This window comes from Dendronephthya gigantea, unplaced genomic scaffold (genome assembly GCF_004324835.1).
Source record: "Dendronephthya gigantea isolate DGI-Jeju-01 unplaced genomic scaffold, DenGig_1.0 000163F, whole genome shotgun sequence".
Taxonomy (NCBI): Eukaryota; Metazoa; Cnidaria; class Anthozoa; order Malacalcyonacea; family Nephtheidae; genus Dendronephthya; species Dendronephthya gigantea.
Window position 1 is genome coordinate 340,571 of NW_021163173.1, and position 11,671 is coordinate 352,241.

At 38.3% G+C, this 11,671-nt stretch overlaps 1 protein-coding gene and 1 non-coding gene across 2 annotated transcripts; one reads left to right on the top strand and one right to left on the bottom strand.

Moving 5' to 3' along the window:
* Nucleotides 1–126: 126 nt before the first annotated feature.
* On the bottom strand, nucleotides 127–199 carry Trnas-aga. Its single transcript has one exon. It is a non-coding gene; the product is annotated as a tRNA-Ser (tRNA).
* An 8,075-nt stretch (nucleotides 200–8,274) lies between these two features.
* Nucleotides 8,275–10,031, top strand: LOC114537735. The gene is made up of 5 exons (XM_028558827.1): nucleotides 8,275–8,653; nucleotides 8,749–8,838; nucleotides 9,027–9,197; nucleotides 9,428–9,621; nucleotides 9,741–10,031. The coding sequence occupies exons 1-5, from the start codon at nucleotides 8,512–8,514 to the stop codon at nucleotides 10,029–10,031; spliced, it is 888 nt and encodes a 295-aa protein (XP_028414628.1). The 5' UTR covers nucleotides 8,275–8,511.
* The last annotated feature ends 1,640 nt before the right edge of the window (nucleotides 10,032–11,671 follow it).

Below are 11,671 nucleotides of genomic sequence, written 5' to 3' on the forward strand. Positions count from 1 at the left end.
AGATTTCGACCATCTATCTATATATATCTATCTGCGGCCAACGTTTTTGCAAATGGGTGTATGTATATATATATATATATGTTCTTCTCGCAAGTATAACCAACCGGGCAAGCAGAAAATTCTACATGACCCCGGTGGGAATCGAACCCACGATCTTCGCATTTCTAGAACGATGCTCTACCGTCTGAGCTACAAGGCCAAGTTGGGAACTACAGTGGTTTTACTAAAGTTGTTATATATTAATAATATCATAATATTCATTTTTTGTAGACGTGAAAATGAGAAAATTATAGATGAATCCACACCTAAAAATTATTTATCTAAGTCTTTATGCATGTGTATTTATAATAGTCTTGATGTGTTTCATACTAAAAGAATATTAAAAACATTAAAGCACTCTTTGGGTCGTCATTGGGTTTCACATGCACTCGTTCATAAACCAGGAACTCCGGATGTTCAATAGTGCACTCGGCTCGTTTCTTGTTTATGAACTCGTGCATGTAAAACCCGATGCCGCACTCACAATCACAGAGTGCTTTAATCCTTATTATTATATAAAGCAAGTTTCAAAGTTTACCAGAATCTGATTGGCTAAAATCTCGTCACGTGAAAGGCGAGGAATCCGAATGTTTACCGCAAAACCTTATTTGACAGGTTTGAACCTGTTTCACCGGGGGTCAGTGCATTAACCAATATTTTCAATGCATATAAATTAATAAAAGCGGAATTCGTGATGCTACGTCACATCACACGACATATGACCTTTGAGCCCAGAGTAACAATGCAAGGCCAAGGCCCGTAAACCTGAACATTACCGTTTATTAAAAAAACTCATTAATATACAGTATATAGTATACTGCGAGTCGTTATGACGTGGTATATATGTGCTATTTGGTTAGTAAAATAGTTTGAGAAAAAATTAAGTCATTTTTCGGTTACTCCATTTTTCATCATTATACTTCATTTTTTTAAAAGCAATAGTTCACATTGATACTACGCAATACTACGCAATTCTGTGCGATATCTGGCGATTTTAAGCGATATTGCGCGGTTTTCAAATGTTAAACAACGAAATAATTCAATCTCTTGCAAGTACCAGGAGATGAAGTTAGTAAAAACACGGAAAAATCTCTTTCCTAACACCAGAAGTTCCTTTGTCTCAGAAGAATTACGGGACTTGTCTGTGAGCAATAAAAAAATAATTATCGTATTTCGCCTATGAAAGAAAATGCTCCATGTATATTACTCTAAATGAGTCAAGCAGGGCCTCTCAGAAAAATTTGGCCCATGGACGCAGTTTTATCTAATTGTATCGTATCTAACATTTTTTATTTTCTTCTTGATATTGGCCTCCCCTTTGAACAGGGGCCTGGGGCAAGTTTCCCCTTTTTCCCCCGCCTCTGAGTGGCCCTGGAGTCAAGTACCGACACCAGTTAACATTCAACACAAGATTTGCTACTGATTTTACTGTAGCGTGACTAGATCAACTCTTGAATATGGAGACACAAAGTGGTACATTGAAAGAATACAGAAAAGATAATTCAGAATAATAGTGCTGCATGGGTGTTTATTAAAGTGTAGTTTTAAGCAATCTTAAGATGCAAAAGTTCAGCGAAAAGCATGAGAACCATTGCATCAAAATCATCGCAAACATGTCTATGCCTGACCATCGTTTACACAACCCACTCCCAAATCGTGTTGGAGTCTTGGAGATACAAGACAAATGTAAACTGGATCAAATACTAACATGTATTATAATTATATTATAATTATAAAATTTGTAACAAAGAGATTTAAGAACAGTCCATTAGTATATGCCATAAACGGCTGTAATCGTAGTTTAACGAGACCCTAAAGTCTCGAAGCTTCTTAGCTTGATTTCTAATTTTTTAGCCTGATTTCATATATATATTAATAACATTATATACAGGGTGTCTCGAAAACCTTTCAAATCACGCATAACAATGTAATTGTTAGAGTTTGAATGACTAAGCACTCTGTTGGGACCCAAAGGTGTGTAAATTTTTGCCATAAGCATTTTTATGCATGCATATGATGTAGTAAAATTTGCTCGTACGCGAAAATGATATTTATTAACAATATTTACAATTTACAAATATGGATAACAATATTTAAATGTGCATCTCAAGGACCATGACCTTCGACACGTCCCCTTTCTCTAGCAACACAAAGCATTTAGCATTTTACTGAGTTGCATTAAATCCCCACGGGCTAAAATTCGTGCACACGGCATTCAAATTTTAACAATGAGTGATTTCAATAGTTTTCGGTTTTTTTGAGACACCCTGTATGCTGAAGAACATGGTAAACCTGATAATCAACTGTATTTGCAGACCCATTTTGTAGCGGTTCCGCTGTTGCGTGAGGCAGATATTAAAAAACAAATGAAAAAATGAAGGTTTATAAACAAGTATACATGCACAATCATTTATTATTATATCACAAGGTTTATAAACAAGTATACATGCACAATTATCTATAACTTACTTCTCCATAACCAGTGACTTTGATAATACTGTCTCTGAAATGGGCAAATTGCTATTTCTCAAATGCTGTCCAAACGATATCGTTGCAAAAATGATTGCACAAGTAACAGGAAATCCTGCTTTTATCGTCAAAAAATTTGCACGACAATAAAGGTGCGGGAGGTCAGCTAAAACAAGAAAGATTCTTTCTTGATATATACAAGTTTACATAGTAGGTAAGGACTAAGGAATGTGTTATCATAATTTAATATTCATTTTTTGTAAATTTAAGTTCTGATTGGTCGATTTGTACCACGTGAGTAAATTTTAAATAGCAACAACGCCACGGCAGTGCCGTCACAGATTAGCTAAAATTTATTGCCTTGGCAAAATGGCGGCAATTAATACGGAAATAAATAAAAAAATTGCCGAGCTTAGCGACCGACGAAATTGTAGATGAATGCACTGAAAGTCTTTATGTCTTTATGTCTTCATGTCTTTATTAAGTCTTTATGTGTGTTTATAAAAGTCTTTAGCTATGCCTATGTGTTTACTCAAAATGAATATTGAAAGCATTAAAGCACTCTTTGTTCGTACGTTATCGGGTTTTACATGCACTCGTTCATAAACAAGGAGCTCATTGTTTAATACAGTATTGAACTTCTCATTCCTTGTTTATGAACTCGTGCATGCAATTTTTTTTTTATTGTTATTTTTTTTTTAATAATGCATGCAAAATACAAGAGGAAAAAATAAAATTACGCATATAAACTTAAATATAAACTAGAGAAAACTACTTCATCTAATATTAGAGTATTTCTAGTATTGTAATTAAGGGTTAGAGACTGTTGTGAGTGTTTTGTTCACAAATAAACGCACGCGCTGACCATACAATGACGAGAAATTTCAATATCGTATGGTGACCAAGTGCGTTTATTTTTTAAACTCGAACATAAAATCTCTAACACTTTTAATATACAATCTGAGTTCATTTATTGCTGCATTGAAGATCCAAGCTTCGTTGCAGGCTGTCACTTATGAATAAACCATGATTTTCATGGATTATTGCGAATAAACCACGATTTTCATTAGCTATTGTGAATAAATGATGATTTTTAGGCCAATGCACGAAGATTGTATATTAAGGGCCTGTTTAACATGGAGCGAGTTATCCCGGCTATAACTCGTTTCATGTACACAGACCTAAAACCCGATAACGCAAGAACAAAGAGTGCTTTAATCCTTACTTAATATAAAGCAAGTTTCAAAGTTCACCAGAATCTGAAATGAATCCGAATGTTTACCGCAAAATCTTGTTTATCAGGTTTGAACCTGTTTGATCGGGGGTCAATTCATTAATCAATATTGTCAATGCATATAAATTAAGGTGGTCTTGTATAAAAAGCATTTTTGTTTCCTTTTGAAAAATAAAAAAACCTTTCAGTCACGTCATTTTGCAAGCCAAGTCGCTCTGAGTGAAAAAAGACTTGTAAGAGTTTTCAATAACCAATAACCATTGTTACCTATACCAGACACACCCAATGGTGGAAAATTGACGATTTTTGTAAAAACGATAGCAAACTAGGTCTTAGCGCTTGAACGATGGAATTGGTTTTATTTTTGTTACAAATATTTTTGCCTCGGAGCTAAACTAGGGTAAATAAAACTTGTCCAGTATTAAATGTTTTACAGGCTATAAATATAAAACTTCTGCGATCTATCTAAAATAAACAGTTGTTATTTCACTTAGACTGAACGATATAGAACACTTTTAGGTTCATGACAGACCCAATTGTCTTTCAGTAAAGTCTACCATGAAAATTTTATCAAGTTTGAGTTTTGAGTTACGTACTTTTTCCCAAAATAAGGGGATTGAGAATTTTAGTTTGCTAAAAAAAGCGACGAAAAGGTTTTGTATATATTCATAAATTATAGAGAATAATACAACAGAACAATGAAACAATATAATAAGCCAATCGACCCCATTTGTTTGCTTGGGATGAAACCCTAACTAATAAAACTTTTCGTTTAATTCTCGCGTTCTTTATATATTTTTTGAGAAAAAATATTCGGGATCGATTAGGGAGATATTTAAGTTTGCATTACTTGAAATTTTAAAAACAGAATAAATCGTGATTTTTTTGTATAAGACCACCTTAATATAAGCAGAATTCGTGATGCTACGTCACGTCACGCGATATATGACCTGTCCCGCGCAGACACGTATTAATACGTTAATTTGTTCATATTCTGTTATGAATTCGCTTTACCGGAAGTGATGTCAGCAAAAACGCTTTGAAAAGAAACGAACGATAGACGTTTGTTTGACATAGAATTCCAGATTTATTACAGTGTTTGATGATTCGATCTCAAATTAAGGAAAAAAGGCGAAAGATCTCAAGAGAAGTCCAGTGTAACTTCTCAAGAGAAGTCTAGGATTCAGTTGCAAAGGCGATGGAGGAGCGTGAGGACGAGCCACCCTCTGTCTTGGGATTGATTCCCCCAAGGCCTCATTCGGTGTTGTCGTCAACTTCGAATAAATCAGCCCAAGTTTCAGAAGCACGAGAAAAAGCGCATATTGCAAGATTAAAGTCCAAACAAATCGAAGAAGAGGCCGAAAGACGTAATAGAAGAACAGCGTCAAAGAGAAATAGAGAGAGTAAAATATGACCAAGAACGAGCGGCTAGGGAAGAAGCGGAAAGGCGCAGCATAAAGGATTGTAAAACTTTAGCTGCGCAAGCGAACTTGAATTGAAGCTCAGTTGACCGAGGCGGAATCAAATGCACCCTGAAAATTTGAAAGAACGGCTCCGAGATTTCGAGGATGAGCCAGGGTGAAAAGTGAACGTTTCTGAGAAAACCACTCAAGGTAAGGTTACCAAATTATCTCAAAAAAATCCTACATGAAAACATTCCACCTAATGACGCTAACAGTGAGGGGCAAAACCGAATTACAACTTGATTGTGCACCTATCACCCTCTACCATGAAACTAGTCCTACCAGCTGTTCAACCCCACTCTCCCTAGTCCCTGCCGCATGATAAGCAAGACAGCAATTGAGAAACTGCCAACATCTATGATATTAAAGTGGAACAAACACGCAGGGGCCCACGAACAGTTGTTAACGAGAGCCCAAATACAAGACTCCCTGGAAGTGAAATAGACCATCGCATGGCACGAGTGGACACGAAGGTGACGCAAATACCCAATTTAACAATGCCCTAACAGACCATTCAAATCTTGTGCTTTTGGGGATGGAAACCACCCGACCTTCCAGTGTCCACAGTTTATTGCATTGGAACCTGATGATGGAGCTGAAAAGGTGAAAAAAAGAAAACTGTGCGTTTGTTCCCGCTTACCTGGCCACCGGCACCGCTCACGTGACTCAGAATGAATGTAACAGTAGTGGCTACAAGAAACGATACCACCCTCTGATGCATGATGCTAAGCGTGTTTATCAGAATCGTAAGTCTGAACAACATGCTGGACTTCTATCCCAACAACCATCTCAAGTACGGCTTCAAGTTCTACCAGTAATCATTCACGGGCATCGACATGTCAAAAGAGAAGAATCGTTGGATTCACTTCGCGGGCAGATCGCCCGCTGCCTTCAGCTAAGGATGTTGATATTACGGTTTTGCTGGGCACTGATGTTTTCGGCTTGATCGTACCCTTGGAAATGAGAACTGATCCAAAGGGAACTCTAAGAGCAGTATGCACAGCTCTTGGGTGGACAGCGACATCTCGCATTCCAGCACAGCCACCGCACTCAAAGTCTATATAACGACTCCCGAAGAAGATCTCTCTCATCAAGTCCAACAGTGGTGGAAGACAGAAACGTTCAAAATACGCGGAGAAAACCTCCCGATCAGTTGAGGACAAGAAAGCACTGGAAATCCTTGAGACGACCAAAGATCGTGCTAATTTGACACCTTAATTCGCGGTGTCAATTTAGCACCCGATATGGTGTTATTCTGTACCTTTTTATTTGACACCTTTTTTGGTGTCAATATGACACCGCAAAATTAACAGTGCAGACACGTCGGAAATCGATACGAAACTCTTCTCCTGTGGAAAGAGAGAGGATTTATACTGCCTGACAATCGTGCTGTGGCTGAGAAACAACTGTTCTTATTTCAACCCGCCTGCTGCCCCCCCCCTTTTTTCTTGGGAGTTTGGGAGCGTTTAGTTCAATCGTGCAAACGAGTCATCAATGCGGTCGTCGAAACAACACCTTGACGGATGAAGTCTTGTTGACGATTATGGTAGAAGTGGAGCCTTTTAAGCGGACGGCCACTTACTCATGTTAGCACACATCTTTCGGATAAGAAAACGTTGACCCCCAACCATTTCCTTTTGAGACGATCTAACCCGAACTTGCCTCCGGTGTGTTCGTACAGACAAAAAGGTTCCAGCCGCAAGCGATGGCGACAGTTATTGTGGATCACGTGCGGGAACGTTGGCTTCAGGAATATGTCCCGAATCTTTTGGAACGACAGAAGTTGAAAGTAAAGGTTCGAAACGTGAAGCTAGGAGAACCTGTTCCCGTGGTTGATAAGGACGCCCCACGTGGGCCGTGTTACGAAGCCAATTGTTGGAGATCTAGGTGTAGTCCGAGCAGCTGAAGTTCAGACAAAAAAAGGACCGCTTGTCCGGCTGGTTGGAAAGCTTGCGTCTCTGGAAGAAGCTGCTGACATTTAGAGTCGTGTACGCCGTAAAAAATCAGGACAAATACGGGGCCGGCGATGTCCCGCCCGGACACGCATTAATACGTTAATTTGTTCATATTCTATTAGTGAATCCGGTTTACCGGAAGTGATGTCAGCGATAACGAATGAAAAAGAAACGAACGATAGACGTTTGTATGAGATAGAATTCCAGATTTATCAACGTAAATGATAAACCTTTTACAGTGTTTGATGATTCGTAACGTAAGGTGCCGAAACATGACCTTTGAGCCTAGTGAACTTTGATAATAAAATCTGGAAGGCTAACTACACAAATTTGCCTTATGATCGGTTATATATGTTCAGCAACCAAAAGTAAAAGAATGTGCAAGAAGTTAGCATACGTGCTGACCGACAAATTATTGAAAACGCTGTATCAAATTATTGAAAACTATATATGGAGTAATCATTAATCAGAACATGACTTGGGTTGATCACGTGGACAACGTGTGTGCTAAAGTCACTCAAAGAATTGGGATTATTAGACATATTAGGAAATTGATACGATTACATGCTAGACTAATATTTTGTATAATAGCCTTATCAGTCCTTTGTTTAATTATGCTGATTTTGTATACTCATATAGGGAGATTAGAATAATGTTTGTTTGATGAATCAGCTGCAAGTTTTACAGTACAAGGCTGCTAAAACAGTGCTTGATGTACCTATGTATTTATCTGCTGCTGAGGCTTTAGAGAAATTGGAGGCTTATAATAGCATTCAAGTACTTTTATGGCCATATTGAGCCTTTACAAAAAAATCCCAGGAATTAAATGAAACTTATTTTATTTTATCCCTAGTTTCAGAAATAATTACTCTTTAGTGTAATTAAGCGGAAGTGTTTTGTCATATGAATTTTGAAAGTTATCCGCATGCAAAATCAAATGCTTATAGTAACGCGGTTATTATTCTAGTACCAATATAATTTTCTTTTATGTAACAAAATCTAAGTTAGGCTGTCAGCCCGTATGCAAAAGGGTTTATTTCAGGCGTTCAGCTCAACAGTTTTCATTGTTTTTGAGTTTTCATTGTTTTTGGGTTATTTTATAACAGAGCTAAAGTTTTTTAATAGTTGTTGCCGTTCAGTGATCACGCATGTCATTACTGCTAGTTTTTAGCTTCATTCAAGGCAAAATCAGTCATCGAAAACGCACGCACATGGGGCGGTTCAATTAAATGACGAAAAATTAATTCAATAGTTGTCAATTAAATGATCGTTTCGTGCGGATAGGTTTGCAAAAATTTTGCGCGCGAAATATTTCACAGAGCGATAAAAAGTGTCTAATTGAAAAGTATATATGTTTTCCCTTTCCTCGTTATCAAAACCCTTCCGACGCAGGACAAGGGTTGGTGAGGGTGAACTGTTGGAAATTGAAAAAACTCGAATCAACGATGGCTTAGCGAGTGATAATCAGTTAAAGATTGTACGAAGATTTGCAGGTAATCCAAGTGTCGACGAATTCTTTAGTTTTTGAGGCTGATAACTCCGGATTTTATCGCGCTAACTTATTGTTTCGCTGTTTTTTTTATTCCAGAGAGACTTGGTTGTGTTGGCGGAACACGGGAGATGTCCGCAGAGGAAAAAATGTACCACGATTTGTTCGCTGTCAACAGCGAAACAGAAGGTTAGTGAATTTTACAAGGGTTAATCAAATTACGCTTCTGCCTTTGTAAATGTCATCTTGTTTTTTTCTATTGTGCACATTTTTAAAGCCGCCTTGTTTTTAATAGCTTTTGAACATAGAAAGAAACATATGAGCGCCCCAGTACAATTGCTATCATAATTATTTTTCTTTTCTTTTTCTTCATACAGATTGTGGCCACACGAAAAAGACACCGAGAAGGAAGAGCGATAAAGAAGTTCAACTTTCTGAAGTGATATTTGAAAAAAACAACGACGAAGACAACGGTGGCGATAACTTACCATGCTGTGACACAGTTCACACAGAAGACCTCACTTGCCGAGACGTAACTCGTCAAATTGGTAAGTTGATATACCACAACATACATGACCAACCTATACCTAAGTTTTAAAAAAATTTCAGATAAAAACCGCGCTGGTAAAATAAAATTGAACTTATAGACTGCCTGTGAAAAGGAGTGTTGATATTGCTAAGCGTGGAATTATGTGTACGATGCGTGGAATTATGTGTGAAACATTTTGTCAAATGTGGAACGCGTTGTCATTAACAATACAATTCATCTTATTTCCAGCCTCAGAAATTGCCGTCGAGTGTCGTCAGTTGGCAAAAGACGACAACGAAAGAAAGGAAAAACAGTTGAAATTAAAGTTGGGCATTTCTGACACGCCTACACAACAGCTTGCGAAAATAGGGCAATATGTCAATGCAGAGAGTTCCGACTCAAGCGTCCATGTCCGAGAATTGAATGTAGAACCTCTTTGTGAGGTAAGCGAAACTAATCAAGCATGCATAGGATACACTTTCTAGGAAGAAGGCTGGCAAACTAATAAAATATCAGTCGCAATTAAAAGTTCTTTAACCTGGGTTCTTTACAATCCCTTCAGCTTGCCAAAGAGGATATCGAAGTCAAAGAGAACAAACGTTCAAAAAGAATGAAACGAAAGCACAGAAAGGTGAACCCTTTATGTGATTCGACTACAGGCAACAACTCAGTGAAACCTGAACCTTGTCCAATGAAGAAACTATCTGATATCTACAAAATGTTTCAAGGATCAACGTCAAGTGACATCCACTCCCGAGAAGTTCTCTCCGTCGAACCAGATGATGAGTTCAACAGAGGTGTTGAGAAAGCAGATGCAGAAGGTAAACATCGTTTTTTAGGCGAAAGAAAGTGAGCTTAATTTTGTCTACTAGCTACATACATACCAGGTGCTGTTATTTTCACACGTCACAACTAAACATTTCACAAATGAATCTTAACTTAATAGCGTCATCTTCTGCGGAAACATCTGCTGCCAAAAAAAGTAAACGGTCCATGTTTTGGAAACTTGGAAAAAAAATTAAACAGCCAAGGGAAATCGACGAAGAAAAGGAAACAACGTCCAAACAACACAAGACCTCCATATTCAAATTCTTTAAAAAAGCAGAGAAGGGGAAAGCATTCAAGGAACCAAAATCGAAAGCATGTTCTTCTGAAGAACAAAACATCGACGAAGAAAGAACAAAATGGTAAAAAATTAAGTTATCGAGAACAGCTGCTACACCAAGTGATCTTTACAAGAAAAAGACAGCTTCCACCACAGGAAGCCAATAAGCCTCTCAAAACACAACACCCAATTCACAAGATTTAACAACAACTGAAAAGATAACAACTTTAAAAACCCAAAACAAAACTTTCCAGGACAAACAAACAATACCAAATGACACACAAAAAAGTTCCAATGTCAATTTACAAGAATTTCAATGTCCAAACACAATAATTCTAGCAATGCCTCAACATCAGAGTATCAACTTCCTCACATCAGAGTTCCAACGTCCAAACAAAAGAGTGTCCTCACAAAAGAGTTCCGACGTCCACACCTGCAAAAAACTTCCAGCGGCCACACAGAAGAGTCCAATGTCAAAACAAAACAGTTCCAGCGTATACACAAAACAGAGCAGTGTCCTTAAAAAAGAGTTCCAACCACTAAACAAAAGCGTTTTCGCGTCAACAGAGAAGACGTGCAAGATCAACCTAAAAGAGTTCCAGCGTCCACACGAAAAAGTTCCAACGTCCACCAAAAAAAGTTCCAGAAAAAGAAAGCGTCAACACAAAAGAGTCCCAGCTTCCACACGAAAGATTTCCAGTGTCAACACAAATACACATGCAAAAGAGTTCCAACGTCCACACATGCAAAAGAGTTCCAGCGTCCACACACGCAAAAGGGTCCGGCGTGCACACACAAGAGTTCCAGCGTCAGCACGAAAGAGTTCCAAGGCCACACAAAAGAGTTCCAGCATCCACATTTGCAAAAGCGTTCCGGCGTTCACGCACAAGATTTCCAGCGTCCACCCAAAAGAGTTCAAGCATCCACAAAAAAGAGTTAAAGCGTCACCACACAAGAGTTACAGCGTCCACACGAAATAGTTCCAACGTCAACCAAAAAAAGTTCCAGCGTCCACACGAAAGAGTTCCTGCGTAAACACAAAAAAGTTCCAGCGTCAACACAAAAGAGTTCCAGCGTCACACATGTAAAAGAGTTCCAGTATCCACATATGCAAAAAAGTTCCAGTGTTCACACACGCAAAAGAGTTCCAGCGTCCACACATGCAAAGTGTTCCAGCGTCCACACATGCAAAAGAGTTCAGCGTCCACCTATGCAAAAGATTTCCAGCGTTCGCACCCAAGAAGTCCAGCGCCCACAAATGCAAAAGATTTCCAGCGTCCACACATGCAAAAGAGTTCAAGCATCAACATATGCAAAAACGTTCCAGCGTTCATACATGCAAATGAGTTCCAGCGTCCACATATGCAAGAAAAATCCAGCGTTCACAA

Coding starts and splice junctions, on each gene's coding strand:
- LOC114537735 (XM_028558827.1), top strand. CDS start 8,512: ATGTTTTCCCTTTCCTCGTTATCAAAACCCTTCCGACGCAGGACAAGG. Junction 8,654..8,748: donor GATTGTACGAAGATTTGCAG/GTAATCCAAGTG, acceptor TTTTTATTCCAG/AGAGACTTGGTTGTGTTGGC. Junction 9,622..9,740: donor ATGTAGAACCTCTTTGTGAG/GTAAGCGAAACT, acceptor CAATCCCTTCAG/CTTGCCAAAGAGGATATCGA.